The sequence below is a fragment of the Neopsephotus bourkii genome, unplaced genomic scaffold (genome assembly GCF_033783945.1).
Source record: "Neopsephotus bourkii isolate Nb327-2 ecotype Australia unplaced genomic scaffold, CSIRO-AGI_Nbou_v1 NB_1765, whole genome shotgun sequence".
Classification (NCBI taxonomy): domain Eukaryota; kingdom Metazoa; phylum Chordata; class Aves; order Psittaciformes; family Psittacidae; genus Neopsephotus; species Neopsephotus bourkii.
The window spans coordinates 316,414-343,311 of record NW_026902239.1 but is presented as its reverse complement, the minus strand read 5'-3'; the positions used below and the strand labels follow the sequence as shown (position 1 = coordinate 343,311).

Sequence of the window (26,898 nt, the reverse complement as noted above, 5' to 3'; positions counted from 1 at the left end):
CCTGAGGAAAAGGAATCTGGTATCTCGCAGCTGCAGAGCACTGTGCACAAAGCAAGACTCTTGCTGTGCAGAGGGAACAGGTGACTACGGGAAAAAATTGTTTTGTAGGTCCCAGCACCTATTATGCCAACAATATAAGAAGAGAGTGTTAACCACCGGAGGTGGATTACCAGTGCAGTCTGGTAATCCTCTTAACCATGCTAGTCTGTGTTTACGTGAAGTGAATAAACCCTGCTCACAACCAGAATATGTGAATCATTTCAAGCCAACCCCTTACACCACCATGAAACCTGAATGGAGATAAGGAAAGCAGCTGTCCTGAGGTACAGCAAGCAACAGGCTGGCATCTGCCTCCATGTGCTGATGCTATTTGTTGGCTGTTTATTCAGTGGGACTGGCAAGCAGTGACTGCTCTTCTTTCAAGGTGGTTATCATTTTCGCACAATCAAGCCACAGTATGACTGTGCCCTCAAAACTAAGGATGAAACTTTGCCTTGCCAAGTCATTTCAGTCTTCATCTTTGTCACATGTTCTAAAGGGCATCTAGTGCTTCAGAGAAACAGCAAAGCAAAGCAGTCCTTTGTCTTTCCAAAAGGAGGTAAGGATCATAGAGAAATCACACCTAACTCCTCAGAGACAAATGCTGAGTACCTTGAGAATTTGGAGAAAACCTGTCAGTTTGGATGCCTCAGGGGTAAACCAGTCATTGTCAGCAAGACATCTCATCGTCTTCTTCAGTGCTATTCACAAATTCTTTTCCAAGATACCCACAGTTTCATTATAAAACTTAACTATTTCCCAGATCTCTTTCTTCAATCCAATTAAAAACAAAACGAAACAAAAATATCTAACAGTGGGAACACCATTTTCTCCCATCAGGATCCAAAGTTTCACAGACCGACATTAAGTTATGTCTTAAGACACCAGAGGGGGAAGAAAAAATATACTTTGCACAGCAGGCAGGTGATGCTGAAGATAGTCAACTTGGGTAAGCAAATACATTATTGAGGCTGTGTCCATCGAGACTCGCAGGAAGTAATTAGAAACTCATACTACAGAAGGTTTTGCCCTACAGAATGCACTGAAAGTATTCTAAATGCAGTTAGGTTCAAAAACAGTTGTGTGTGCTGTCGTCATCGTGTCCCGTCCCTCCCCCCCCCCCCATCTTACAGGAAGAACATTGGACAGTGTAGTTTCTAGTCACATATCACGTAATCTGAGCCAACTAACTAGACAGAAGGGTCTCTCTTCCTAAACACTCCAGCCCCTTTTCACATGTGTCTCATCTATATGGTCTTCAGGAGCCACGTTAAGCAAGTGATGCAGGAAAAGCTCCAAGATGAAATCATTCTCGGAAACCCTTATCTTGCGATTCTCTTTCCACCGCTATTGCATTCCATGGATCACAGAGCATCTCAATAGTGGATTTAATCAGAAACAAGACATTTCTTCTAGTTTTCTTCTCTCATACTTGTAACATGCCACATCAAAAAAAAGAGGCCAGTTTGACGTTTGTATTAAAATGTGACTGTTGCACATTGCACAGCCTGATAAACAGCTGCCGGTTCTTCATTTACAGCAAAAAAAGGTAGTTTCTTTGTTCTACAGATGTAAAGTTCCAGTGTGAATGAAGAGATGAGGGAGAACCTGGAGAGGTAATCTGAGAAACAGAACTTGGAAATGAGGGGTAAAACAAGCATTTTATTTTCATGAATCTTCCTATGTTTATAAGAGCTTTTTGGACTTTTCCTAAAAATCCCTAGAAGGCCAGGCAGTCCAACCACGCTTTCATTTTATACACCCACTCCTTCCTCTCCCTGCCCATCCTTTCACTGACAAAGCTATATAGAAAGAAAGAAAAAAAGATCCCTAACAGTTTTCACATGTCCTACTCTCTACAGTCACTTGGGACAGACTACTATATTAATGTGATGACTTACAGATTCTGTGCCATCCAGCGTCCCGCCCTGCCACACTAGTCCTTCCTAAAACTCCACGAGGAACGCACCTCTTCAGCCAACCTGTGACATGAAGCTGGGCTGAGGAACAGCTCTGCACCCTGAAGAAATGGCTAAACCCAACCAGGCACAGGAGAGGGGCAGGATTTAAAACCTGCCATTTCTTTCAGCTCAGCTGCTGCAGTAGGGGAGCTGTGGGCTCTGTGGCCCCTGAGGGCAGCAGCCTGCCCCAGACTGCCTGCTGCCACTGTGGAAGCTCTCCCAAGCATACGGCTGGCTGGCAGAAACGAGGTCAGTGCACTGCCCGCAGCTTACAGCAGAGCTGAAAGCCTGAAGCCAGCTTACAGAATAAAGACAAAAGCTGTACTGAGAGCAGCTGCTACCTCTAGGCTAATCGAGCTAGGTACCCAAGGATGAGACTTCCTCACTTGAGACTGGGAAACATTTCTTCAGTGATTTCTTAGGGGCACGTCTGTAACTGTGCTTCAAGGTAAAAGCCAGGACAGCATCTAAAGGCTCACAAAAATTCACAGATCTGTGAGCAAAGGTTGCAAGCAACACCCAAATACATCACTGAGGTACATTAGAAAAGTAGAACAACAGAAAAGCCCAAACCGAACCGGTGAGGTTTGTTTTGGGGGTCTGTTTCCCCTCTCTTCCCCCTCCCTTCCCCAAATACAAAGCTATGCTATGTTCCAGACAACATTTATATCACAGCCCAGTGAACCCTGTTGACTTATTCCCTAATATTCTACCACCACAGAGGTGGAAGTGACATTTTTATTGAAATTACTGACATGACACTTAGCTACTATTTTATCAACAGCATAATCACAGGAGAAGGAACTGTGGCTCAGATATAAAGAAATCTCTAACAATTCTGGTAAAGGCGGCCTTCTCAGCTGCTCTCTACTGTTTTGGTTAACCTAATTTCTCAGTACATGAGAGGGTTAGCATGTTACATTAGGGGCTCCTGGAGACAGAGAATTAGCTGCATTAACATGCTCTCTTGCTCTGCGGTCTGTGAAGACAGTATCTGTGCAGCAATCTTTAAATGCAGCCACCACATAGAAAAATACCTTTGTCCAAAAAAATGGAAAGAGAACAATAATTTCCAGAACAGAACAATAATTTGCAGAAGGAAGCGCTCACCAGCAGAAGCAATTCAATGAACTGCACAATATGAGAATTTAAACCAACTGTGGCAAATGATTCCTTTAATCTTTGAGGCAGAAAAAGTCTTCATCACCATCACCACAAACACTTCTGGGTTGGTTGTTGGGGTTTTGTTGTCAAAAGAAAGTATTCCCAGTTGGGCTGGTACCGGGAGTGGTGGGAGGAGGGTGGAGAACAAGTGAAATAAGTGATGAAAACTTAAAGCTCTGAGACCAGGTCACTGACTACCCTTTAATATAGCAATGAAAAACCAGTGACTTTCATTAAAAGTTGGTAAGGGGTTGCTAGGTAATGAAGCAACAATAAACCTCAACTTTCTTAGGATGGTGAAAGAGCACGATCTTTATGAATTCTGCAGGCAGACACCCAAAACCAAAACACATACAGCTAGGTATTTCATTTTCTACCTAAACCCGTGCATGTGGAAGGCTGCCAAGCACCCGTATTGGGTATCAGGGAGAAGCACAAGGAAGACATGAGAAGAGAGGCTGTGCTCTTGCAGAGCTTGATTTATTGAGGGACAACTTACCAAGGCCAACACTTGTTCTCTTTCCCACAACAAAAACACCAAGCAGTTTTGTCAACAGGTAAAGGTAAATGTGTTTTTCAAGTGGTATTGTATTTAATTTGAGTTGGTGTTTTATTCTTTGTTTTCCATATTTGATTGCAACACCTAAAACACCCTGTAAGGTTTCAGCTGCATGCTCCAAACCCTATTGTGAATCCTACTACAGTAAGAAAGAAAAGCAGTAAAAGGGAAATACTGGAAAGGATAATGAATACATATAAAATATATGCTGACCTATATTCAGATAATACACTGTCCCAACAACGCAACCCCAATTAAAAATACTGAAAATAAAACTAAATATATGTACACTGAAAATCTTCAATTATTAAAGAAAATACAGGCAGCCAAAGAAAAATACAGTGGTAAATTTAATGCCAGGAAATATTATCAAACTTATTTTTCCTGCCTCTGAGGAAAATAATGTGTGTTAATTTAAAGGCCATATGAGAATACTGCTGTATTGCAACTGGCCATGAGGTGTAATTTACAAGACCACTAAAATTGAGATTATATACTGCTCATATAGAACTAAAAAAACCCAGAAAACAAAACCCACCTACTACTCAGATTTATTAGTACTTTTCCGACTTTACAACTTCATCACTTAATTCATAGTACTATACATTTGCATTTAAAAAAATTCTTACAATAGGATTTATGCATTTATATTCTAAAACATTTGTGCAGACAACTTTGTCTATGATTCATTAATCTGATGGTCATTCATTAAGTAAATAACTATTACATGATCAGGTATCCTTTGATAAACCCACTATTCCATTTAAATTACTGCTAAATTTCAAAAGTACAGATAAAATTATTTCTGGGATATTAATTCTGTTCTCACAGTAAAAAAAAAAAAATCAAGTAATAAGGAGAGTGGTAAGGAGAGCAACAATTGTTATAATCACTAATATCCTAAAACAAAATAGTTTTTACCAGCCTGCATTCCAATAGTTTTACTATCAAGTTAATTAATAGACTCCTACACTAATATCTAAATGCCAAGCAGTTAATGGCACTGAACTATAAATGGCTTTGTCTTTGCTCTTGCAGAATTATTTTATAAAGCAAATGCAATTCTATCACTTCACTGATTTAATGCAGGCTTTGTGAGGTTCATATTCCCAAGCAATCGCAAAATAAAGAACTGCTTTAATTAACCTTCTATGATTTAAATACTGAGAGAAACCAGAATTTAGAAACTTTAAATACCGCCATCATGATAACAACAACAATAATAATACTTTGTGCGTTAAAGCCAAACCACTGATTTGAGAACTTTGAGAAATACATTTGAGCATGTGTATTTTACTGTGTTTAAACTCATTAAATATTTTTCTCGATGTATGACATACTAACTCCATGACAGATCTTACGTATTTTCTGTAGATGAGATGAAAAAATGTTTCCTTTCAGGATTATTTACTTAGAAATACTGAAGTTTCTACTTTGAAAACATGATTTGGCATCCTCACCTTTTGCACTAGAATGCTCTGCAGAGATTTTTGTTACCGACATGAGACATTGCCTGCTGAATCCACAAACTAATGGCATCTACGTAACTGACCACTTAAAGTAACAAAATAGGACTTCCCTTCCTTCCCCCCAACTAAATTTCCTCTCTTTCCAATTTAGCTGAAATTTACTGAAGGTTCTTTATGATGCTGTATGCTAACTTTACTTTAGTACATGGAAAAACTCATGACTGCACTGCTCATTTTACAAGGGCAAGAACTGCAGTTATGTCTACTCAGTCTAGAACGATACAAGAACACTGGAATAAAAATTAAAAACCAGCGGGGTACAGGTGGTCATGAACATTCCTGCCAAACAGGTTTGCAATGTGCTCTGACCCATCTCCTCTGACTATCCGGCCAGATATCATCAAACCCCCATCAGCAGCAGATGCCTGAAGAGGTGCACTTGCTGGTTTCCCAGGAGAAGAAAGCTGACCTTCAAAATTCCTCCTTCAAAGTGCAAATAGAAAAGCCTATTTTCGGCAGAAAACCGTCAACGGATGAACAAATCAAAAGAACATACAGACTGGGAAACTGTTTAACTACGATGAGGTAACTTTAAACTGAAGGTACCACACAATTGTTAAGACAACACAGAGGCAAATACTTTCACTGGCAGACCTCTGGAGGATTATAAAACAGACACATAAACAAGCTTGCTAGGTTTTATACATAAACAGTAGTATCACTTTGCAAGATAAAATACTTCTCCTTCCCCAGTAATACCACTTAACAAATCCAAGTTACTACAAAGACAGATATGTGTAAGGGGTAATTACACATGATAACTTTAAAGGCTTCAGACCTAATAAACTGGAGTAGATTTTTATTTGGCTAAACTGATCACCATGTTTGCAAATGTTTGCTTTAAAATAACAGGGAGAAGAAAGTTTTCTCAAAATCTGAATGCAGTTGTTTTTGGTTTGGTCAAATAAGCCTTCAGCAAAATGAGGCAGCACTGCTGTTAAGTGCTGCTCTGAGCTATGCCCTCAATTTGGTGTTTGTGCACAGGTGTGAGTTTACAGACAATTATCCTTGCTTTTTTCAGCCTGACTCTATTACTGCTAGCTACATGGCTCTGGAAGATCATTCTCCAAGTCTGACAAGCTAGCACCTATTATAATCTTATAAATAGAGATATAAATCACAAAGTTTAAAAGAGAAAGGCTTGACATGCTTCCTGGAATGATATAAGCAATGCTGAGCAAACAGAGCATTCCCCAAATGGACAATAATCAGCTATTCCCACTACTGGGAGAAGTTGTAGCACAACAGGAGTCACGGATGGTTTCACTGAACTCCTAAGCTAAGTAAGTAACCTCCACCACACAGATAAATAGCCATATGCTTAACAGTTACTTAAGCATCAGTTGATTACAGAAGCAACATGATTGTGAAATAAGGCTTTATAAAAGCAGAACTCTAACTGGCAAATACTTCAATCAGTTAAGCGTTCACTGAACCTACACAGGTTCAAACCTCTTTTGCCCTTCCTGAAAATATTACGTGCTTAAGAAAGGCTCACAAAGGATATATTGCTTTATGCACAAGATCAGTCTGATTCCTAAGTACTTCAACAGTTTCTTTTTAAGTCACTTCATACAGCAAGGTATGGTGATACCTTTCAGAGGTGCTGGTCACCGGTGGCTTGTCTAGAAGCCAAGATTTAAGTGTGTGAGTTTGGTAGTCAGTTGTTGAGAGCCTGCTCCCCTTCCCTCCTTCTCCCAAGTCCAGCCAAGCTTTATTACAGATGCAAAAAAATCAAGATTGCATTCTGTCTTTTGATATCTACCTGGTCTCTCTGAAGTAGGTTGGCAACAAAAGGTTCAGCTTACCAAAACGTGTGCTTTTTATGAAGGTTATACTGTTGGTTTTCCTTGTCTCTAATTTCAGATATTGCAGAAAGGAGGCTGGAAAAACTGTCGGAGTATGTATATCTGTATAAGAATTTTCACCCAGGTGCCTTCTTGTTAGGCATGTGTCTGCTCATTACATACAAGCAGCCCTGATTTCTAAAAGCCAACCAACAAGCACACCTCAGAAGCTAAAGCTCTTAGTGCAATAAATTTGGGGCTCAGTGGTTTAAACAAATCACTTCCCCCTTGTACCTTATGCTGGAAAGAAAATACTTGCTTCTAAGCTAAAAAAAAACCAAACAACCCCAGCATTTCAAGACTGTGAATATGCACTGGACACCTCTCGCTGAAATAACAGAAGCCTTGAACGATTTATGGTACACAACAAGCAGTGGTGTCAGCCACTGCTGATGATGGCAGGCAACAATCTCTTCTGAACATTAAATTTGATTATGAGTTCTCATATAACTGTAATAGCCAACTTCCACAAAAAAATGCTTTCCTATATGCCTGGCAGCAAACGTCAGATTAACATACAAGCTTGTTCCTTCCCAGATTTCCTGTGGTTCATAACACAACAAATATTAAGTGCAACCACTCATCTCGTGCTAGATGATTACACGCACAGAAGTTAAAAGGACAGAAGGACAAGCGTTTTTTATTACAACTTTAAGCCATGAGCAGTTATGTGTTACTTCTTTAAGAAGTTTAAATTGAATTCTGCAGGATTTGAGACTAAACTACAGTTGTATAGTTGTCTGCTAATTCTGTACCAGTTTGTAATAACTTAAGAGTGAAGATTAAAAAGAGTAATTGCATTGAGGTACAAAACTTGAATTTGGACTCATTGAGAACTGTCTATATTACTTACTAATGAATTTGGTATTTGCATGTAACAGATTCCTAACTTACAACAGTATTTTTGCAGTGTTACACCCCAAAACAGGTTGACAATGTTAATTAACGTGCTGCTTATTACACTGCTAAAAGAACTTCAGCAGCTCACACTGAATTTAAAAACAAGACTTCATCCTCACTGTACCAAAATCACTTTAATAATGTGATGCGTTTTGCCACAATACAATTTGTTCTGTTTTCATGACAGTTGTACAGCTTGGACATGAAAATGGATTAATTAGTTTCACATTTTGTTCACATTTCCAAAGACTGTTTCAAATCGGGTAATATTTTATCTATCCTACCTTGCACTGAGTCAACACTAAAAACAGATGTCTGTGCAAGAACATTCTCATCATCTCAGGCTCGCGACTCAGACTAGTTTACACCATTGTCACCAGCTCAGGAACAAACCTGAAACATATGGCCTTCACTGATCCCAGTTCAGGGAAACAGAGAGAAGCTGCAGCCCCTTGAAGGAGCTTAAGTTGCCTCCAGCCCTCTGCCCACAGAGACAGACTGAAACCAGAGATGCACCCCACATCAGGCACTCCGCCTTCCTGCTCTGGATGCCTTTCTATCTGGGACTACAAAAACAAATTCTAACTGGCCTCAACTGCATTCATTTCCCTGGCCCACTCAGGAAAACACCCCACTTTATTTGTCCTATAACAATTTTCATTGAAAACAATCTTGCCAAGATCAGTAGGAACGGTATCATTGCTTGGTGGGCAGGGAAACAAGGTTTGGGCCAGGTTTTAGAACATTCCAATAAAATCTGACAGTGATGGAGTCTTGTCTGGTTGCTTGTTTATAAAACATTTTCTCTTTTTAAATAAAAGCAGACTGAAGACTGAGCCTGAACTACCTGACTATTCCTCCAAGGCATTTAAAAAAAATAGAAATCATAGTAACCACAAGGGAATGATGTAAAAACACACACACACACACATACACACACACACACACACACACACACACACACACACACACAGAGCCTCTCCCTGCACACTGTTACCAGGAGGACCAACCAGAGAAGTGAACATGCATATCCACCACAAAGACCTGCCACACTTTTTCCTTGTTTTAAAATCTCAAGCCTGCATGTGAGAAAAGGGATCAGCATAATCCCACTCTAGTCTGGAAACCCGCAAGGAACATGTAAAACAAAGGATGGCTCCAGGATTGCAGTAGCAGGTGCAGAATAAAATCACTATTTTTGCTTAACTAACAGTGAGGCCATAACTATTTTGCAGATCATTTCATCTGTCAAAAAGTGATATGGTCCCAAATCAAAATAACACAATAAACCTCAAAGGCACGATCCTCTCTCAATACATATGAACACATGCTATATAAAACAAGAAAATATATAAACATGGCTGTTTATAAGCCAGTTGGAAAGCATCATAACCAAAAATATACATCATACTACCTTAACAAAATAATGTTTAATGATGACAGTTTAAGTTTGCAATTACATGACATTCTTGAGCAAAATACTACTCCTACTTATGGCAAAAGATTTAAAACTGCAAAAACAACTGAAGCATTTATTCATTTATACGCCATTTCAAGATGGAAAACCCTGCCAAGGGCAACATTGTGGTAGTATAGCACATCTTTCTCTTTTTTTCTTTTAAAGAGCAGTAAAGGTAAAAATAAGTTTTTTTTTAACAGGAAAAAAAAACAAACACCAAGGTGGTATCTACATCTCCTGGCGATATCTAATGATCAATGAATCTGCTACTGCAATAAATTTGCTTAAAACAAAGCTCTTCCTTTAATGGTTACTACACAGCAGGTTCCTGACATGAAGAGGGGATGACTGATGCTGGCTTACAGTATGGCTCTGTAGTAAACTAGGCCAGTATTATTATCAAATCACCTCTTACAAAACTCCCTTTTTGCCCACCATGCAATCAATTTAACAAAGATCTAAACAATTTAGAGTTCAAACATTTAAATAAATCCCGTTCTCCTCCTTCCCCTCTATGAAGAACAGAAACTCACAAGGCACTGAACAGGCTCAGAAATGATGTTATTTGCTTACTTTTGTTGACAAGGTTGCCTACTGAATTCAAGTGAGTCAAGGAAAAGGAGCAATAGCTTCACACTTCCACAACAAGGAAAAAAAAGTCAGAAATGAAGATGATTATCAATTCCAAGGCACAACACTAAGAGTTACACCTGATTGCAGAAGCTCGCCCACATAACGTCTAAAAGATCGAAAATAGAACATTATCAGTACTGAATTTCGTATCAGTTTTCTCCTCATAATAGAATACCCAGCGCATCACACTACAGGATTTTACATAAAACAAAACTGGTGGCAGGAATAAGTCCATCAGCCATCCAGAATGAATACTACCTTCAGCTTGATAATCTCCAAAGTAAGTCGACCAACATAAATCCACAGGGGAAATAAAGAAAATACCATAGGCAAAAGAAGACAAATTACTGAGAAGCCCCCCTTCCCCAATCTGGCATCTTTCTCCTCCATCTTGAAGTAAAATCAGTTCAATCACAGACACAAAGGTGGCAGTTATGGAGACAGCTTATTTAGCCTAAAACAGAACATGAAACTTCTTCATCATCTCACAGCTGCACCCCTCCCACAAAAACAAGTTCTGATTCCAGCCCATCGGGCATAGAATAACCTGTACACTCTTTTGGGCAAAGACCACCTTTTTGTTACGTACTTGGCAAACAACCAGAATAACAACATTCTGATCATCAGCTGGGGCTGCCATGATCTACTTCAATATTACTAGTGATCTCCTCTTGTTTCATGATCCAACCATGCTCTCCAGGACACAATAGTCTAAAGTTGCTGTAATTCTGGCTAGCCAGCACAAGGCAAAAACATCTTCAGGGGCCAGCTTCTCTTCTTGAGACTGACATCAATTGCCTTTATACATTTCTCAAAGTTGTGGCCATTCAAAACAAGGACTTTGCTTTTTGCACTCAGCGTTGGTATAACAAAGTCAATATAAAAAAAACAAGAAAATTTTTAACGAAAAATACAGAAAACATGGAGGAAATTCATTTGCAAGCTGGAAAGAAAGAGCAGAAGTAAAGATTACAGACAGAAAGGATAACAGATTGTGTGACTGAGACTACCTCAGTTTTCTAATTGACAAGATTATATAAACAGGATGTACTGATATTTTTTAAGAGATGAGAAAGATACACCAACTGGTGCAACAGGTATTATAGGGTTTTGGAGTCTGTTTTAAAATTTTATTTAGAATACCTACAGCCAACATTGAATCACAGCAACACAGAATCACATAGGTTTGAAGAGACCTCCAGAGAAAGGTCATGTAGTCAAACCTCCAGTTCAAAGTTAAGTCTAGTGACAACATGGTGTTTGGTGACTTTGTCTAGCTGATTTTTGAGCATCTCCAAGGATAAAGATTCCAGTCTCCCTGGACTCCTTCCTGTGTTTGAAAATGCTAGTGGTAATTTTGGGTTTGGTATTGGGGTTTTTTTGTTGTTTGGGGTTTTTTGTGTGTGTGTTTTTGTTGTTTGGTTTTGTTTGATTTTTGTTTGTTGGTCTTTTGGTTGGTTGGTTTGATTTGTTTTTTTACTGAGTTGCAACTTCCCTTGTCCCAGTCTGTCCCTTCTGCTTCTTATCTTTCCACTGTACACCTCTGAGATGAGTTTGGCCCAGTTCTCTCCCACATCCTTCCATATGGTAGCTGCAAACAGCAGTAAGATCTCCCTTGAGCTTTCCCTTTGTAAGGCTGCCCAATAGGACAAATTCAGGGAACTCTGCCCTTAGAACTCAAAAAACTGCATGAATACCTACTCCTATTTCTCTTGCTAAAATTTTAATCAAGTTATCTCTAATTTTTGAATTATTTTGAAAGGATCATCAGCCTAATATAAGCAGAGGCGTGTGCTTAAATAAACATAATTTTTATTTTTGCCTCAGCAGCACAATTTGATGTACACTCACAACTTTTTTCTTATCCTAGCATTAATTTTTGTATTGTACACTGGCTACCACTTGATGGCTACTTCACAATGCATCATCAGCAGAGAAAGGACACTGATGTGGAAGTATCAGAAGTATAGACTTCAACTTCTTGTGTTAGGTATTTGTTTTCTAGATTCCTAGAACTGCTGCTCCCAAAGAATGAGGAAAAACACGGTGAGTTTTTACAGAGAAATGTTAGAAAGAAAGGAGGTGTTCACCTGATGACTGTTCTTGAGACACAGAAAGAGGAACCATGGAACCAATCTTGAGATGGAGAAAAGGACCAAGTCCCGAAGTGTTAAGGACTTACATGAAATAGTCCCATCTACACACAAACACTCCAGGAAAAGCCTGTATAATTCAGAACAAGGGACCGTAGTTCAAAACTTAAAGAGACTGACCACTACTAAAGAACAGGATAACCAAACAGCCGTTCACAAACCATGAAGAATTTCAGGTTCAATTCTCACACCAAGGATTCCCAACTGCAAGGCTGTGTTGGTGAGAACCTGATGTATCATCTGAATTTGCAGACTCAGGCAAAAATGCCTACTGACTATGAGAAGCCTTTATCACCCTTGTCACCCTTGGAGCCTGGATTTAGACACACCTCCACTGTACCCTCAAATCCTCAAAGAAGAAATTCAGCTACACTGAGGCTAGTGTCTTCTCTCGTCAATCTGTCCCTGCCTCTCTTCATCCCAGTTCTCTGAAGTCTGTAATACACAGAAAGCTTTACTCTCATTTTGCCTTTATCCTCTCCTATGATACCCCTCACTTCATTGCACAAACCTTCATTTTACTGGTTATGACATCAAACGATGCAATTGGAACATACATCAACATATAAATCAGTAACTTGTTATTTCCTAAATTCTGCACAGTTGGTATGCTTTGTGTATTTTTTTTAACTAAAATATTCAATCCATTCAACTGATGGTATTTAAAATATTACGAAGTGTCCAAGGCAGCAAAAAAACCCAACATTTCAATTTCACAGACTGTGATATGTAGACATTGGAACAGCTGTGTTTCTCTCTCATAGGCTGTATTACTAGGACTTTATCTGCTAAGACTTTACCAAGATGGTTATGAATAGTATTTTCAAGTCAGAGAAATCAAGCATTTAATACCAAAGTAAAAAGGGAGAAAATTAAATTTAAAGACACAACTGCAATCTTTAAAGTGGCAGTTACATATAATCCAAAAGATGGAAAGTGGTGACATTTAAAAGAACATCATAGATACAATTAAGAATTCTATTTCATAACCCATCCAGCATTTTAATGAAAAAAGTTTATTCTCAATGGAATTTTAAAATGTAGATGAAGAAAAATTAACACGTAATTACACAGTGAAATTATGATAGCTTTATTTTATAAATCAAAGGAGGGGAGCCTTCTGCACCACTGCTACTTACGGCATCTTTTGTTAGTTTATTTTACACACTATTTTTATGCGAAGCTAAGATTTTTACATTGCACCAGCATTATCCCAAAATGTTAATCAACCATGCCTGACAGAATTCCCCAGTGATTTGTAGCAAGTGCTGTTGCTTCCACTAATACCCAGTCTTCAGCAACTCACTTTTGTTAGATTTCCCAGGATGGCAAGTATGCTTTAGTTTCATTCTTCCATTTCCAGATCACCTCTCTGTGATTAACAGAGCTGAGACTGCAGATAGAACTGAGCCTACACATTCAGCTGCATCAGCTATGCACATCCATTTTGTTCAGCACCTAAAATCCAGGTGTTTCTCAAGCTCTGGGAAGCAGACCCATATACTATCACTCTGATCTTTGTTAAAAAAAGAATCGCTTAATTTTGATGGCTAACATATAAAGCACACTTCGAGATCAGCAATGGATATTGAATTATGCAGTTTCAGTAACTGGATGTGCAAACTGACAACATTCAAATTAATAGCTGTAATCTCAATTAAAAATATCTGTTAAGAAGCTCCCTTGGCAAAGCAGTTCCAAAATGCCTTGAACTCATCTATCCTCAAATGAAAGAGCACAAAAAACAGAACAGTAGTAACCATGTTAGATGCAGAAGCTCTCAACAGTGTCTTGTGAGAGAAAAAAAACAGAACAAAATAAAAGCAAGGAAAATCTCCACTAACATCAGATCAAGAAACTGTTACTTCTTTTTAAAAGCAGAATTAATAGTTGCTGGGGTATGTACGCTGGCTTTATTAAAAAAAAAAAAAAAACACACCCAAAGGATATAAAATAAAGCCTTAAAGCATGTGCAGATGTATTTGTGTGTATATCCACAAAGACTTTTCAGAAGGATGTTGTCTGATTCCATGTTTATTTAGTTTTGGTTTTAACACTGTTCTCTCAAAAAAGGAATCAAGTGGGTTTTGTTCAATTCACACAGATCATTTCTACACTCCTAGCTCCAGGGTAACTGTCAGGAGTGAAGGACAGTGCTTACCTGCTGAGCCTGGTACCTCTGCTGGGCCTGTGACAGATATTGTGCCTGGGGTGGCAGATGCTGAGGCTGCGGCTGCTGGTTGTAGTAGGGCTGCTGGCCCTGCTGGCAGTAGCCACTTACACCTTGCTGACCATACTGAGGTGGTATCTGTTGGAAGAGCCAAGCAAAGCAAATGCATGAGTTGAGGCAGGACATGAAATCAAGCTATGTCACATCTGTACAGCAACCTGATCAGAAGTGATATCCTCAGCTATACAACTGACCCAACAGTCCTACTCTTTCACTCAGCAGTTAATGCAAGCCCTTAGATCCAGACTGCCTGAGCAGAGAGTAAGCCCAAGTGCTCTGTATAGTTACCTTTTTCAAGAAGAGCTACTAAGGAGAACGCTATGCTTCTGAACATCACAATCCCATAATGCCCAGCAGCAGTTATTTTAAATGTTTGCTCCCCATGAGCACACTACTGAGGCAAATCAACAGAAGAATCCTTCTGATGTGCTGACCCAAAAGTCTTTTTATATATATTTATATTTATTTATATATTTATATGCACATATATATAAGTAAGGAAGTACTAATTTTTGGTAAGTGCTCTGCCAACAACCCTTAGCATTTGTATGTTTAAGCCTTACACAAAAAAAATGGGTTTTGGCAAGTTTTTTGTTTTGTCCAGTTCAACCTAAGTCTCCTCTCCCCTTACACAGATACATTCTTGTTTTAAAAAATAAAAATGAAACACAAGTTAAGTGCAACACAAAATAACCTCTTACAGGTGCTATTAGCAGACAAATCAGCATATGTGTGAGAACCCACATATACACTGAGAATTTAAGCTATAATCAAAAGCTAGTCAATTAAAACATCAGAGGAATTTTCTGCATCAGCTCACTCTATAAGCCTTGTATCAATAGACGCTGACATTTTCTTGAGCTATTTGAAAGAGCACACTTTCAACAAGCGCCTGATACTGTGTCTATATTGCCCCAATTTTAGATACCGGTGCTCTTCCCTAGACACAGGTATTTAGTACCATTTCAGATGAATGACAAATGCAGCACAGAATCTCTTCCTTCTAGAATGGGTGTTATAGTGGTCCTGCACACCTCTGCAAATGTCTGATACCGGAGCACATCTGAAATGCTTTGATCTCTGAACCGTTTCCTCTCAGTTTCTGATACACTGATAAATCTGTTTACTCAACATGTAAATACATACCTGTTCTACCTAAAGTTAACTTACTACATTCATTCAACAATACAGTAGTATTTCCTAGGCAATAATAATAACACAAAGTCAAATTTAAACACCTATCTAGGCTGGTTTTACTACCACAGCTTGATCTGCTCCTATTACTTCTGCCAGAAGTTGATAGCCTTACTTCTTGCTAACTTCGAAGGTCAGCAGTTTAACTCCACTTCTGCATTTGTTCTCTTCACCTACACTTTTATTTCCTTCACTATCATTTCACAGGTAGTTAGATGTTTCTGTGACCAAAGCAACCCCTTCTGACAAATACCCTCTCCCTGCTGATGCATAAATGAGGTTGTTATAACATAAACTAAAATGGGTGTGCTGGAATATCACCAGGCGAACAGACAATACGTTGCCTTCTACACAAAGGGACTGGAGTGGGCGGGTGGGGGTGGGAGAAAAACCAGATTACTGGAACATCAAGCCTCAAACAGAAGCACTAGCAGTAGTCGTAACAGAAATCTGGTAGAAGGGAAACAATTTGCAAGTCAGTATTTTGCATGATCTGAGGCTACATGGGGAAGACAGCTACTTATTAAGTAACACTATATGTGCTACATAGAGTTTAGAAACAAATCAAACCAGAACTCCACTAAAGCAAGCAGCAGAGGCGTGGAGCTTGGCTGGATCAGGAAGAGTGAGTGCAGGGACCACCAGGCATGGCCAGACTATGGCAACGCTGACAGCAGTACACTGACCAAGATCAGCAAAGGCATGGTGCAAGACTGTAATAGAGGGAGACTTCAGCACTTCCCATATAGACTGAGCAAGTGGACTACAAAGCAGAGACCAAAGTTATCAAATGACTGCCAAAAGTTGTTCCATGGAGCTGCTGGTTAAGGAACCTGCATGAGGATCCACTGCCTTTGGCTCAGTCCTGAGAAGTAGGAATCATTTACATCCTACAGGTGCAGAACCACTATGCATCAGTGACCATAACACAGTTAAATTGAGCAGCCCTACAGGAACCGTGAAAATCAAGGAATCTACTACTGTTGTGCTTAACTTCAAAAAGTGTAACTACATGAAAAGCAGAAAGCTTGTTAAAAGGAAGCTCTAAAAGACGGCTGTGAGAAATAAAATCACTGACAGCATCAAAGCTGCTTAACAACAACCACATGGAAAGCACAGAACCAATATTCCCCGCCTATTCAGAAAGAACCTGAGAAGAGCAAAAGGACATCAGCATGGCTCATCGCAGGTTTCTAGAAGCAAAAAGGCACCCTTCAATAAGCCAACACCAAGTGCAAATGAGAACAGAAAAGATTATAAACTCTGGCACTTCAAATGTAGTAAGGCAGCCCAGAAAGAACTGGAAAAACAGCTAGGAAAGGGAACTAAATGACTAATGAATTATTTCTTCAAACACAACAGGAGCGGGAGGTCTGCCAGAGAGTCTGAAGTTCCAAAGTGACAATCGAGGAATAAAAGGAGATTCAGAGAAAACAGTGCCATCACAGAGAAGCCTGGAAAATTTTTTGCACTAGTGTGCATTATGGAAAAATCTTGGGAGGTTCCTATGCTGGAGTCCTCCTTTGTGAGGGACTTGATGAATGCATTTGAATCTAATGGGACTATGCATGGAACAAACTGACCATTTAGTATCACCCCAGAGGTCTAAACAAATTCAAGAATTAAGTAGCTGAATTACTAACGATGGTATACGGTCTCTAACCTGGAGCAGATCTGGTAGGCAAGAACTGGAGTATGGCTTTTAAAAAAAGAAAAAGGCATACATTTGAGTAATTTAAGACTATGAAGAACTGATGACTGTTCGGGATAAATCAGGACAGGTAAGAACGAAGATCAGAATTAGGAAACATCAACAAAGGTTTTTCACAGAAAAGTCCCTCACTACAATTTTCTTGGACTTAGTACGAAAGGTGAAACACAAAGGCTCAGAGAAGTGCAAGAATTATCAAGTTATGAACAGATTCCATATGAAGAAACTATAAACCTTTGAGTACGGAAAAGACACCAGGAAGCAGAATGCGATAAGCTACAAAAACATCTACAAAAGCATTAAATGATAGAGTTTGATAGAAGCAAATTTCAAAACAAGAGAGGTGGGTTCTCCAGTCACAGAGATAGCAAATATTTGAAATTCCTTGCTAAATGATGTTTTGAAAACTGAAAGTTTATGTGGGCTGAAAGAAAGACTGGACAAGTTCACAAGAGATACATCTCTGAGGGATACCAAATATATAGAGCCACATCTGGCTCAGAAAGACCCTGAACCTAAAATAGCTGGAGTCTTGGAGAGTACTGGGGGGGGGAAGTATCACATGCCTGCTTGTGATGTTCTGACTCTTCTCTAGGCATCCAATTAAAGCCCCACTGGAGGCAGGATATGGGGACTACATGATCCTTGAGTTGACCTGATATAAGTCATGCCTATGTTCTAACTGCCTCTTTGCAATATGTATTTGTGTCCTGTGAGATACTTAGGAACCAATGTAAGCAACCTGAAAAGGCAGTAAACACCTTGACTGCCAGGAATCAAAAGACTGCTCCATTTTCTAAAGTGTTTTCTCTAGCAATCTGCTTCCGGACACTGGTGTAAAAAAAGAGTACTGAGCTCTTCTCCTGAACTTATGTTGGTTATCTTGGAATTTTCCTCCATATTCTCCCAATCAAAAAAAAAAGGCATCAAAAAACACCCCTAAACACAACAATAACTACCACATGTAGCTTCAGATGCTGTACTCTTCAGTGCAGAGACCCATCACCGCTGCCTTAGCAGAACACTCAGTATAATTTCTGTGGGTATTTAAATAAATAACAAACAACAACATGCAAATTAATCCTCCTTTAGTGATGGAGATCACAAGATACCGCTTATGGACAAATGTTTATTAAACAGCATGTAAAAAAAAACTTCATTAAAACCTCCCCAGAACAAAACAAATCTGAAGCCAATTACTTAGAACGCTTGGAGTGAATGAGCCAAGCATCTTCTTTCTTCTTAAAGTAAGCCCTCCCTCATTTTCTCCTTACACCCACATTCTTCATGGCCGGCCACACAACACTGGAGATGAAATTTGGGCAACTTCAGCATGCCTGTGGTAAGGCACACATTCTTGGGATGGTTCAAGAGAGAAATGGACCCGAGTTCGAGTATATTTCCAGGCAAGCACAGAAATGGTAATAATTACCTTGCCTCCCATCTGACTTGCACAGTACAAATAGAGTTATTTTGGGAGAAGTATGACTGGCCATCAGTGATTAAACCACTCTGAAAGCTAATAAAGAAAGGATGAGAATAAAAGAGGAACAAAATTGGCAGCCAGAATGAAGAGGTGGGAGAAATCCAATTAAACCTATAACTTAGCCCATTATCTTTAATTCTTGCTTAAACAAGGGGTCTTGTGGCAGACATTCTTTGTCCAGGTAATACCTTCACAGTAATGGAAATTTTAAGCAATTTTTGCATGCATAATCCATAACTGATGTCAAAGGAGAAGGATCATTAGGCAGCATTACAGTCATTATAATAATTTTTAAAATTAAAATATAACAGAATCAGTGTGTTAGCACAGGTACACTAACAATACCAGCAATATGCAGCTACTGCACTTCTAAACCATCCTAATGGCTACATCTGGTCAATAATGGAAGAATCTTTACATGTCCCCCATCACAAAAAGCCCTGCCAAGTCAGCCTGGGACCCACCTGAACATGTCAGTCACCATAACATGCTCACCACATGGAAAGAGTCCTGGCAACATCAGCCATTGCCTCTCCCTTCAATCTATTTGGTACCCAAAAGGTAAGGCAGACCCTGTTGGTAGCAGGCAACAGTAGAGTTCAGAAATCCTGGACCACAGTGTTATGACATAAAAACCTAGGAGAAGAAGGGTGTGTCTGGCCTGATTAGCTTTAAGCCCTACTTAGAGAGGAAAAGCTGAACTCCACAGGCAGGGGTGGTAGTAAGAAAAAAAGCTGACATTACCTGATTCAGTGTCCTACTTTGGTGAGAAACAGTGAAACAGACCTGAGCATTGCGAAACCAGTACCAGCTTCAGAAATGTAATAATCAGTAACATCCCACTTTCCTAGCAATTACAACACTGTTAACTGCATAGAAATTACAATACAAAAAGTATAGTGAGTGGGATTCCCAGGGAAAAACTAAGAAACAAACAAAAAACCAACCCAGACCCAAAGACCCACTACACCTTGTACTTCACACCAGGAGTACAACAGCACCTTCTTCCAGCCAGCAAAACATTATAGCCAAATTTAATTCTAATTCTTTTAATTTTACAGGGGTCATTTCAGTAATAGCTATAAAGAAAGCTGCCACACAGTTCCTTCAAATAAAACTTCTGTGATTTGCTGAAACATCTACTGCTTCAGCCTTAGATTTCCAAGCCCAAACCTCTACCAGAACATAAATACTTTCCCTCAAACATTCAAACCATGCATTTCTCTATACTTTTGGATAGAAAATTAGAAACATAAAAAATATAAAAAATACAAGCCCTCTGGCTTTCACATACTTAAAAAAAAAAAGGTTCATATTTAGAACTTTCTAGTTCACATAAGCCCAGGTCTTCACCTGTACATTTATCTGGTTTACAGAAAGAAATATAATATGGGAAACGCACTGGCACACATCCAGCAGATAACTGTTTAGTAGCTGGTGCACAATGGTCTCTCAACCCCAGAGTGCTTGTGCCCAAACCATCTCAACAAAGCCTGCAAGTCCTTCTCACCGAATGACACAAAAAGAAAAAAAAAGGATCAAAAAGGAAACCAAGTAAAAAGTTGGGTGTTAATGTCAAGGCTATTAATCAGAGGCAAATCAGAAATCCTGATGCTAAGGCATTTTATTCATACATTATATAAATTCTATTACTTCTTATCACTTAGCTGTGACCTTTTGACAATACACTGGTCACAAGGTTCACCTTACGTTGATGTCTTTCCTAGACTGCCTGCCTTTACATTGAAGTATGAACTTAAAAATCTTATTAAGAGCCTTTAAAATATTAACACTGGGCCTGATTCTGGTTCACCCCGTGACCCAGAGCAAGGAAGCAAAAGGATAAAAAGCGTGTTTCTGTGTCACAGCACAATAATCCCCATTACAGAGCTTGCAAGATAGCGGATTTTGCAGAGTCATTAAATGTATGTCTATGTTGAAGACTGCAGTGCAGCACACAGAACTGCAAACTAGCTCAGGTATTGGAAGGAGCCCACACCAAAAGCCATGCTAGGCTAATTTGCTGTGCCCTAAAGAAGGGTGAATTAGGTCAGAGGGAGAGCCACACTCTTGTAGACAGGCTGCTTCTTGTACACAAGCCAGTTCATCTAAAAAGGTAGCTCAAGTATCTTTACAATATGCTGCAGTCTGCAATGCAGTCATGCCCTGTGCTACAAGTACAGGACAGAAAGGACAGGAATTCAAACACATGCCCGTAGCCCCCTTTTCCTCAAAAAGCACACAGCAGCATGATTACACCATTTGTCAGTGCAATGTATATGGCATCAAATATGTACCTGTCACAAGGTGCTCTCTATATACTGCCTTTTACTGTAGCTTAAATCAAAGCAAGTTGAGCTAACCCATTATTAGTACAGGCAACTCTCTTTTTTAAGAAGAGAAACTACAAAAAAAAAAAAAAACAAAACCAAAAAACCTGTAAAAACCTACTAAGATTACATGATTAAAAAACTCTCCAGTCAGAAAATACAGATGTTAAGGTTCCAAAAGCAGCATTAAACGAGCCATGCTGCACATATATAGCACCTTCTCTTTCTGATTTATGTTGTCAAAGGCATTTCATAAAAGATAGAGGATGTGAAATGTGGCTCAGTTAATGTGGCTGCTAGAATCTTATCATTTATGTTTTCTGACTTCTTAGCTGTGCAACCTTCACATCTTATTAACATAGTTTTTTGCATAGACTGTAGTATGGAATAGTACTTATGTTTTATGTATTGACATATTTTTGATGTTCTGAGATTTTGAGTAAGTTTGCTATTCTTCATGATGAGAGCCAAATAAATAAAGACTACTACCACAAAATAGTCAATCATTTATAAGGAAAAGCAATATCTCTCCTTCCAAAAAAGAACACTTCGATTCCCTTGTCAGAAATTGATGAAAACTACCTCTGCTGTAAACGCTAAATCTATGCCAGTATTGCAGCCATGTCCCACTCCCACCTTCCCCTAAAACCAGCAAACAAACAGAAAGAAAAAATTCGCATGTTTTAGATAAGCTAAAATTAGTTTCAAGGGAGAGGTAAACAGCTGAGGCTAGAAACAATAGGAAGAAATTTCTTCTACACAAGAGCCTGAGAGTGTTGATTTGCACAGTGCATTACAGTTTGAACTAATGCAAAATCTGGTCCTTTCTGCAAATTAAGGAATGAAAGTACGATAACCTATAGGAAGAGATTTCCACATTGTTATACCCATCCCCTCAGACCAGCACCACAGAAAAGATTGGAAATTTGAAACAGTATTTTTTTCAGGGGAGCTATTTTGATACATTGTATTAAAAAGAGTGAGAAATCATAATGCCTATATATATATATATATACACACACACTTAAATGATGAGTCAGATAACATCTATTCTCATACTCAGCCTTTCCTTTTTTTTCTTTAAAGTGATCAAAACAATTAACAAGGATCATATAATCAGCTTAAAGTAATAAATCTCCATTTTACCAAGCAACATAAGAAAAAGCACATCAGAACTGCCACAACCAGCAGGAGGATCCCCTTGATCCCTATGGTATCTCCAATGGTTGGGAGCTCCAGTAAAAAGCCTGTAGGAAGCCTCATCTCTCAATGCACTAAGAGCATGAAACTCACCTACAAAATGGCAGCTGTTAAAGAAAAATGCAAAAGCCCCTGAGTTTTAATCATATAACAAATAATTCATTACAGGGCACTTTTTCTGCATCTATGAGTGGACTACACAAGTCTTTGTACCTCAAGTCTTGTATTTGCTCTTTATTCTCCAGGAAATTGATAACAGTTTTGACCACTATTTCTCAAATGGTGGTTAAAAGAAATTATACTTAAGAAACTACAGTCATTTTTCTTCAGACAAGTTCTGCAATGCCATTCAAACCTCCTAAAGCAGGGAACACAAATGACGAGGTATGAGTTGAGTCTGAATAGCAGGTAATCTAACCACATGAGTAATCCTCCATTTTTATGCATTTATACACAGAGAGACTCCCAACACTTAAATACTGGAAACTGAAAAATCCCTTTGTAAAACATCTTTCACTCTACATTTCTTCCGGCACACAATCTTGGTAGCTGGAACAAATGCAAACATTATTCTTCTATTGCAGTACTGATAAAAGCTAGAAATGCACAAACACCCTGTTTAGCATCACTTCCCCAGCTTCTTGCACGTGACTGAGTTCTCCTTTCTTCCAGACTCCTTCAAGACAGAAGGGTGCTTTTTAATCGATTCGTGTGTCCCTCCAAAGATATCAATCTCAATGAATACTGTCTTTACCATTCCTAAGTTGGATGTCTTTCAGAGCTAAATCATTTGAGATCATTTAAAGCCCTTCTTCTCTTCAGCAAGCCGTGCCTTTCTCCTCTCACCCAAAATGGTTCAGTTCTACTGGACTGCTGCCCTTCACAGACCTTTCCCAATGCACACCCTCTATCCCCAGCAGCTGCTTTTCTTCTTCTTTCTTTATTCCTATTCCACATGTGGGAAGGAACAACCCCAGGCACCAATATGTGTTGAAGGCCATCCTCCAATGGGAAAGCAGCTTGGCAGGGAAGGACCTGGGGTCCTGGTGGACACCAAGTTGAACATTAGCCAGTAATGTGCCCTTCCCGCAAAAAGAGGTAATGGCACCCTTGGCTTCATTAGACAAAGTACTGACAGCAGGTCAAAGGAGGTGCTTCTGCTCAGCCCTGCTGAGGCCACACCTGTAGTCCCATGTCCAGTTCTGAGCTCCACAGTAAGAAAGACATGGACAGACTGGAAAGAGTTCAGCGAAGGGCCAGAAAGATGATTAATGGGGCTGGTGCGCCTCACATATGAGGAGAGGCTGAGAGAGCTGGGGGTGTTCAGCCTGGAGAAGAGAAGGCTCAGGGGGATCTCATTAATGTATAGAAAAACCTGAGGGGACAATGCAAAATGGACAGAGCCAGGCTCTTTCCTGTGATGCCCAGTGACAGGACCAGAAGCAGTGGGCTCCAACTGAAATACAGGAGGCTCCCTCTGAACATCAGAAAATACTTTTTCACTGTGAGGGTAATGGAGTACTGGGACAGGTTGCTCAGAGTGGGTATGGAGTTTCCACCCCTGGTGACACATGAACACTGTTTAGACATGGTCCTGGGCAACCTGCTCTACGTTGCCTTGCTTGAGCAGGAGAGCTGGACCAGATGACTTCCAGAGGTCCCTTCCAACCTCAAACATTCTGTGATTTCATGATGTGGAGCTGCTCTAAACGTACCAGACAATTTGCCACACTGCAAATCGTACCTGGTAATTTTGGTGGCCTTCTACAATGGAATTACAGTTGCTGGATAGGGGAAGTGCAACTGATGTCAACTATCTGGACTTGTTTTTCAGACCCGAAAAGAGGTGGCTCCAGGGAGATCTTATAGCAACCTTCCAGTATTTAAAGGGGGCCTGCAAGAAAACTGGAGAGGGACTTTTTACAAAGGCATGTAGTGACAGAACAAGGGGGAATGGCTTTAAACTGAACAAGGGGAGATCTAGATTAGACATAAGAAGCTCTTTACTGTGAGGGTGGTGAGGTACTGCATGGGTTGCCCAGAGAAGTTGTGGCTGCTCCATCCCTGGCAATGTTCCAGGCCAGACTGGCCGGGGCTTTGAGGAACGCGTTCTAGTGGAAGCTGTCCCTGCCCATGGCAAGGAGGTTGGAACCAGATGAGCTTTAAGGTCCCTTCCAACTAATTCCGTGATTCAATACTCCAATTCACTCTCTTAGTACAAAGTTAACAGCCATGGGGCACACCCCTTTTCTAGTGTTTGGGAGAGAACCTCTCTGGCCTGGCCCAGACACCTCTGATGAGACTGACACTTTCCAGTTAGCCCCCACAGCTTTGCCTCCTGGGTCTGGCTGAAATGCAGAGTAGTAGGTTGCCATTACACACAACAAGCCACCTCCACCAATACCAATCCTTCACTTTCCCAAGGGATATCTCACTTCTAATCATGAAAAACTTGCCATGCACATGCAGCAGGAGAACAGATTTACAGATCCTTGTGTTCTCATTATGGATTTCAATCCCCAAATAGTGTCCGCAGCATAGGAGGTCAACACACAAAAGAAAACGGAATGACCTCCCACAGCTATCATTTAGGTTCGGCAATTTCTGTGACAAATGCAGTCATTTGTAGAGTCCAAATTCTGCTAGCTGCTTCTACTACAGTAGACTCAAAATCATGCTTTTAATCTGGACACTAAAAATTCCCCAAAGCAAGGAATCCTGACGCAAACAGAATGACTGGCTGAACCAACTGAATAAGAAAATTTGATTACGTTTCTACCAGCCCAGCATAATTTATTACCTTGACGCATAGCATTAACTGCTCAAGATCAGGATCCCATTCTGTGGTACAGCCCCTCAACACCAACATTCCAGCCAACAGTCAGACACTCTGCAGCAGTTATGCTTGCTTAGAAAAATAAGAGATATAAAGCAACCCCTATCCAAACCTCTGCTTTAGATGAGTTTGACCAAACAGAATCAGAAATTAAAAAAGAGGAAGATGTAAATCTTTTCTGTGCTAGCTTTTCTTTCCCTATTTGGAACAGATGAAAAACAAGTCAGGCTCTTAAATAAGAGTACTTACATAATGGCCTGAACGCTGTATCTTACAACTGTAACACAGCTACGATTTCAAATAATGCTGCAAGTATTTCTAAAAGAAAACTTTCAAGCCCTCTCCCTATAGTCACAGAGTTTATATATTTGATTTACTCCAATTCTATTATTTAATTTGACCTACTACTTAGCACTCAAAAACATCAAAAGAACCCTGACAGGAACATCAAAGACATCAATCTTACATATTCATGGATGAAACCATATAGCACATTGTAATTTCTTAAAGAATTACAGTTTTATTATACTCAAAATAAGATCATTATTGTAAATTATTCCTCCAATCAATTACCACAAATAAGTCTTAGAAACATCTGCTCGGTGTAAGTATGTAAATAACATAATCTAATTCATGTAACATTATCCTTAAAATGGAACAGAAAACGAAACAAGAACCTTTATAGTAATAATATCATTTATCAAAAAATGGCCTGTTTCGATTAACTGAAAATAGGCCCCTTAAAATCTTACAAAGAATCAACCATCAAGCACATTCATTCATTCCACCAACCTACTAGAATTTTCATCAATATTGCAACTAATCTTAACTCAAATATTGTCTGCCATCAGTTAATCTTTGTAATGCCTACTATTCTTTCAAAGTACCCAAGCATCTCCAATACACCCATACATGTTCCTTCCCTTTCTTGAAAGCTTAAACCATTCCTTCCCCGCCCCTCCCCCCCCCCCCCCCAGTGTGATTCTCTGGGGTTATTATCTGACCACCTATTTTGTTAAAGTATTCACAAAACAAATTCTTACACTGACAATAAAATGCTTCCTTCCCATTTATGGCCAGACTGAAGTAATATCTATCTGTACACAAAATTAACACACAAGTGTATAATTGTAGTTTTATGCTCAAGTGCTCCAATTACGCACTTTAAAACACTTTAAAGGATCTATCAGGAACATTCAATACCTCCAAACTGTGAAGTCTAGAGCAGTGTCTTTTGACAAAGCAGCTGCATTAAGGGGAAATCTTTCAGTTAAAAACAAAGAAACCAGTCGACTTCAATTTTTTTTACTCCAAGACACCAATATTGTAAAGAATGGTGGATCAGTCTGCTACAGCGCACTTTGCCAACAGTAACAGACAAGCAGGAAACTGAACAGATCATTCTGCTTTTGTGTGCTAAAGGTGTCCCAGATAGCCTTTGTCTTATAGTGCTAAGCACAGAAGGGGCCCAGACTTCAGCTTGTTCAGAAAGGTGATTAAGGATGTCTGCACCACAAAAGTGAGGACCCTACACCTTCCTCACTTCATTCCTAAAGTAACTGCAGCTCCCCCACACATGCTTTTTGAACGTTATCCTGTGTTCTCACTTCTCCTTTACAAAACACTGTTAAGAAGCAGCCTTTTCCAAAAAGGGCTGCAGGAGGTGA

The 26,898-nt window shown here is 39.6% G+C and overlaps 1 protein-coding gene across 10 annotated transcripts in view; it reads right to left on the bottom strand.

The window, feature by feature from the left end:
* The window catches only part of ARID1B (AT-rich interaction domain 1B), a 331,009-nt gene that overhangs the window by 234,756 nt on the left and 69,355 nt on the right, over positions 1 to 26,898 (bottom strand). For all 10 annotated transcript variants that reach the window (XM_061378216.1, XM_061378224.1, XM_061378217.1 and 7 more), the window contains exon 3: positions 14,406 to 14,552. In XM_061378216.1, coding sequence (XP_061234200.1) covers positions 14,406 to 14,552 — 147 coding nt within the window. The remainder of the gene's footprint in view (positions 1 to 14,405; positions 14,553 to 26,898) is intronic.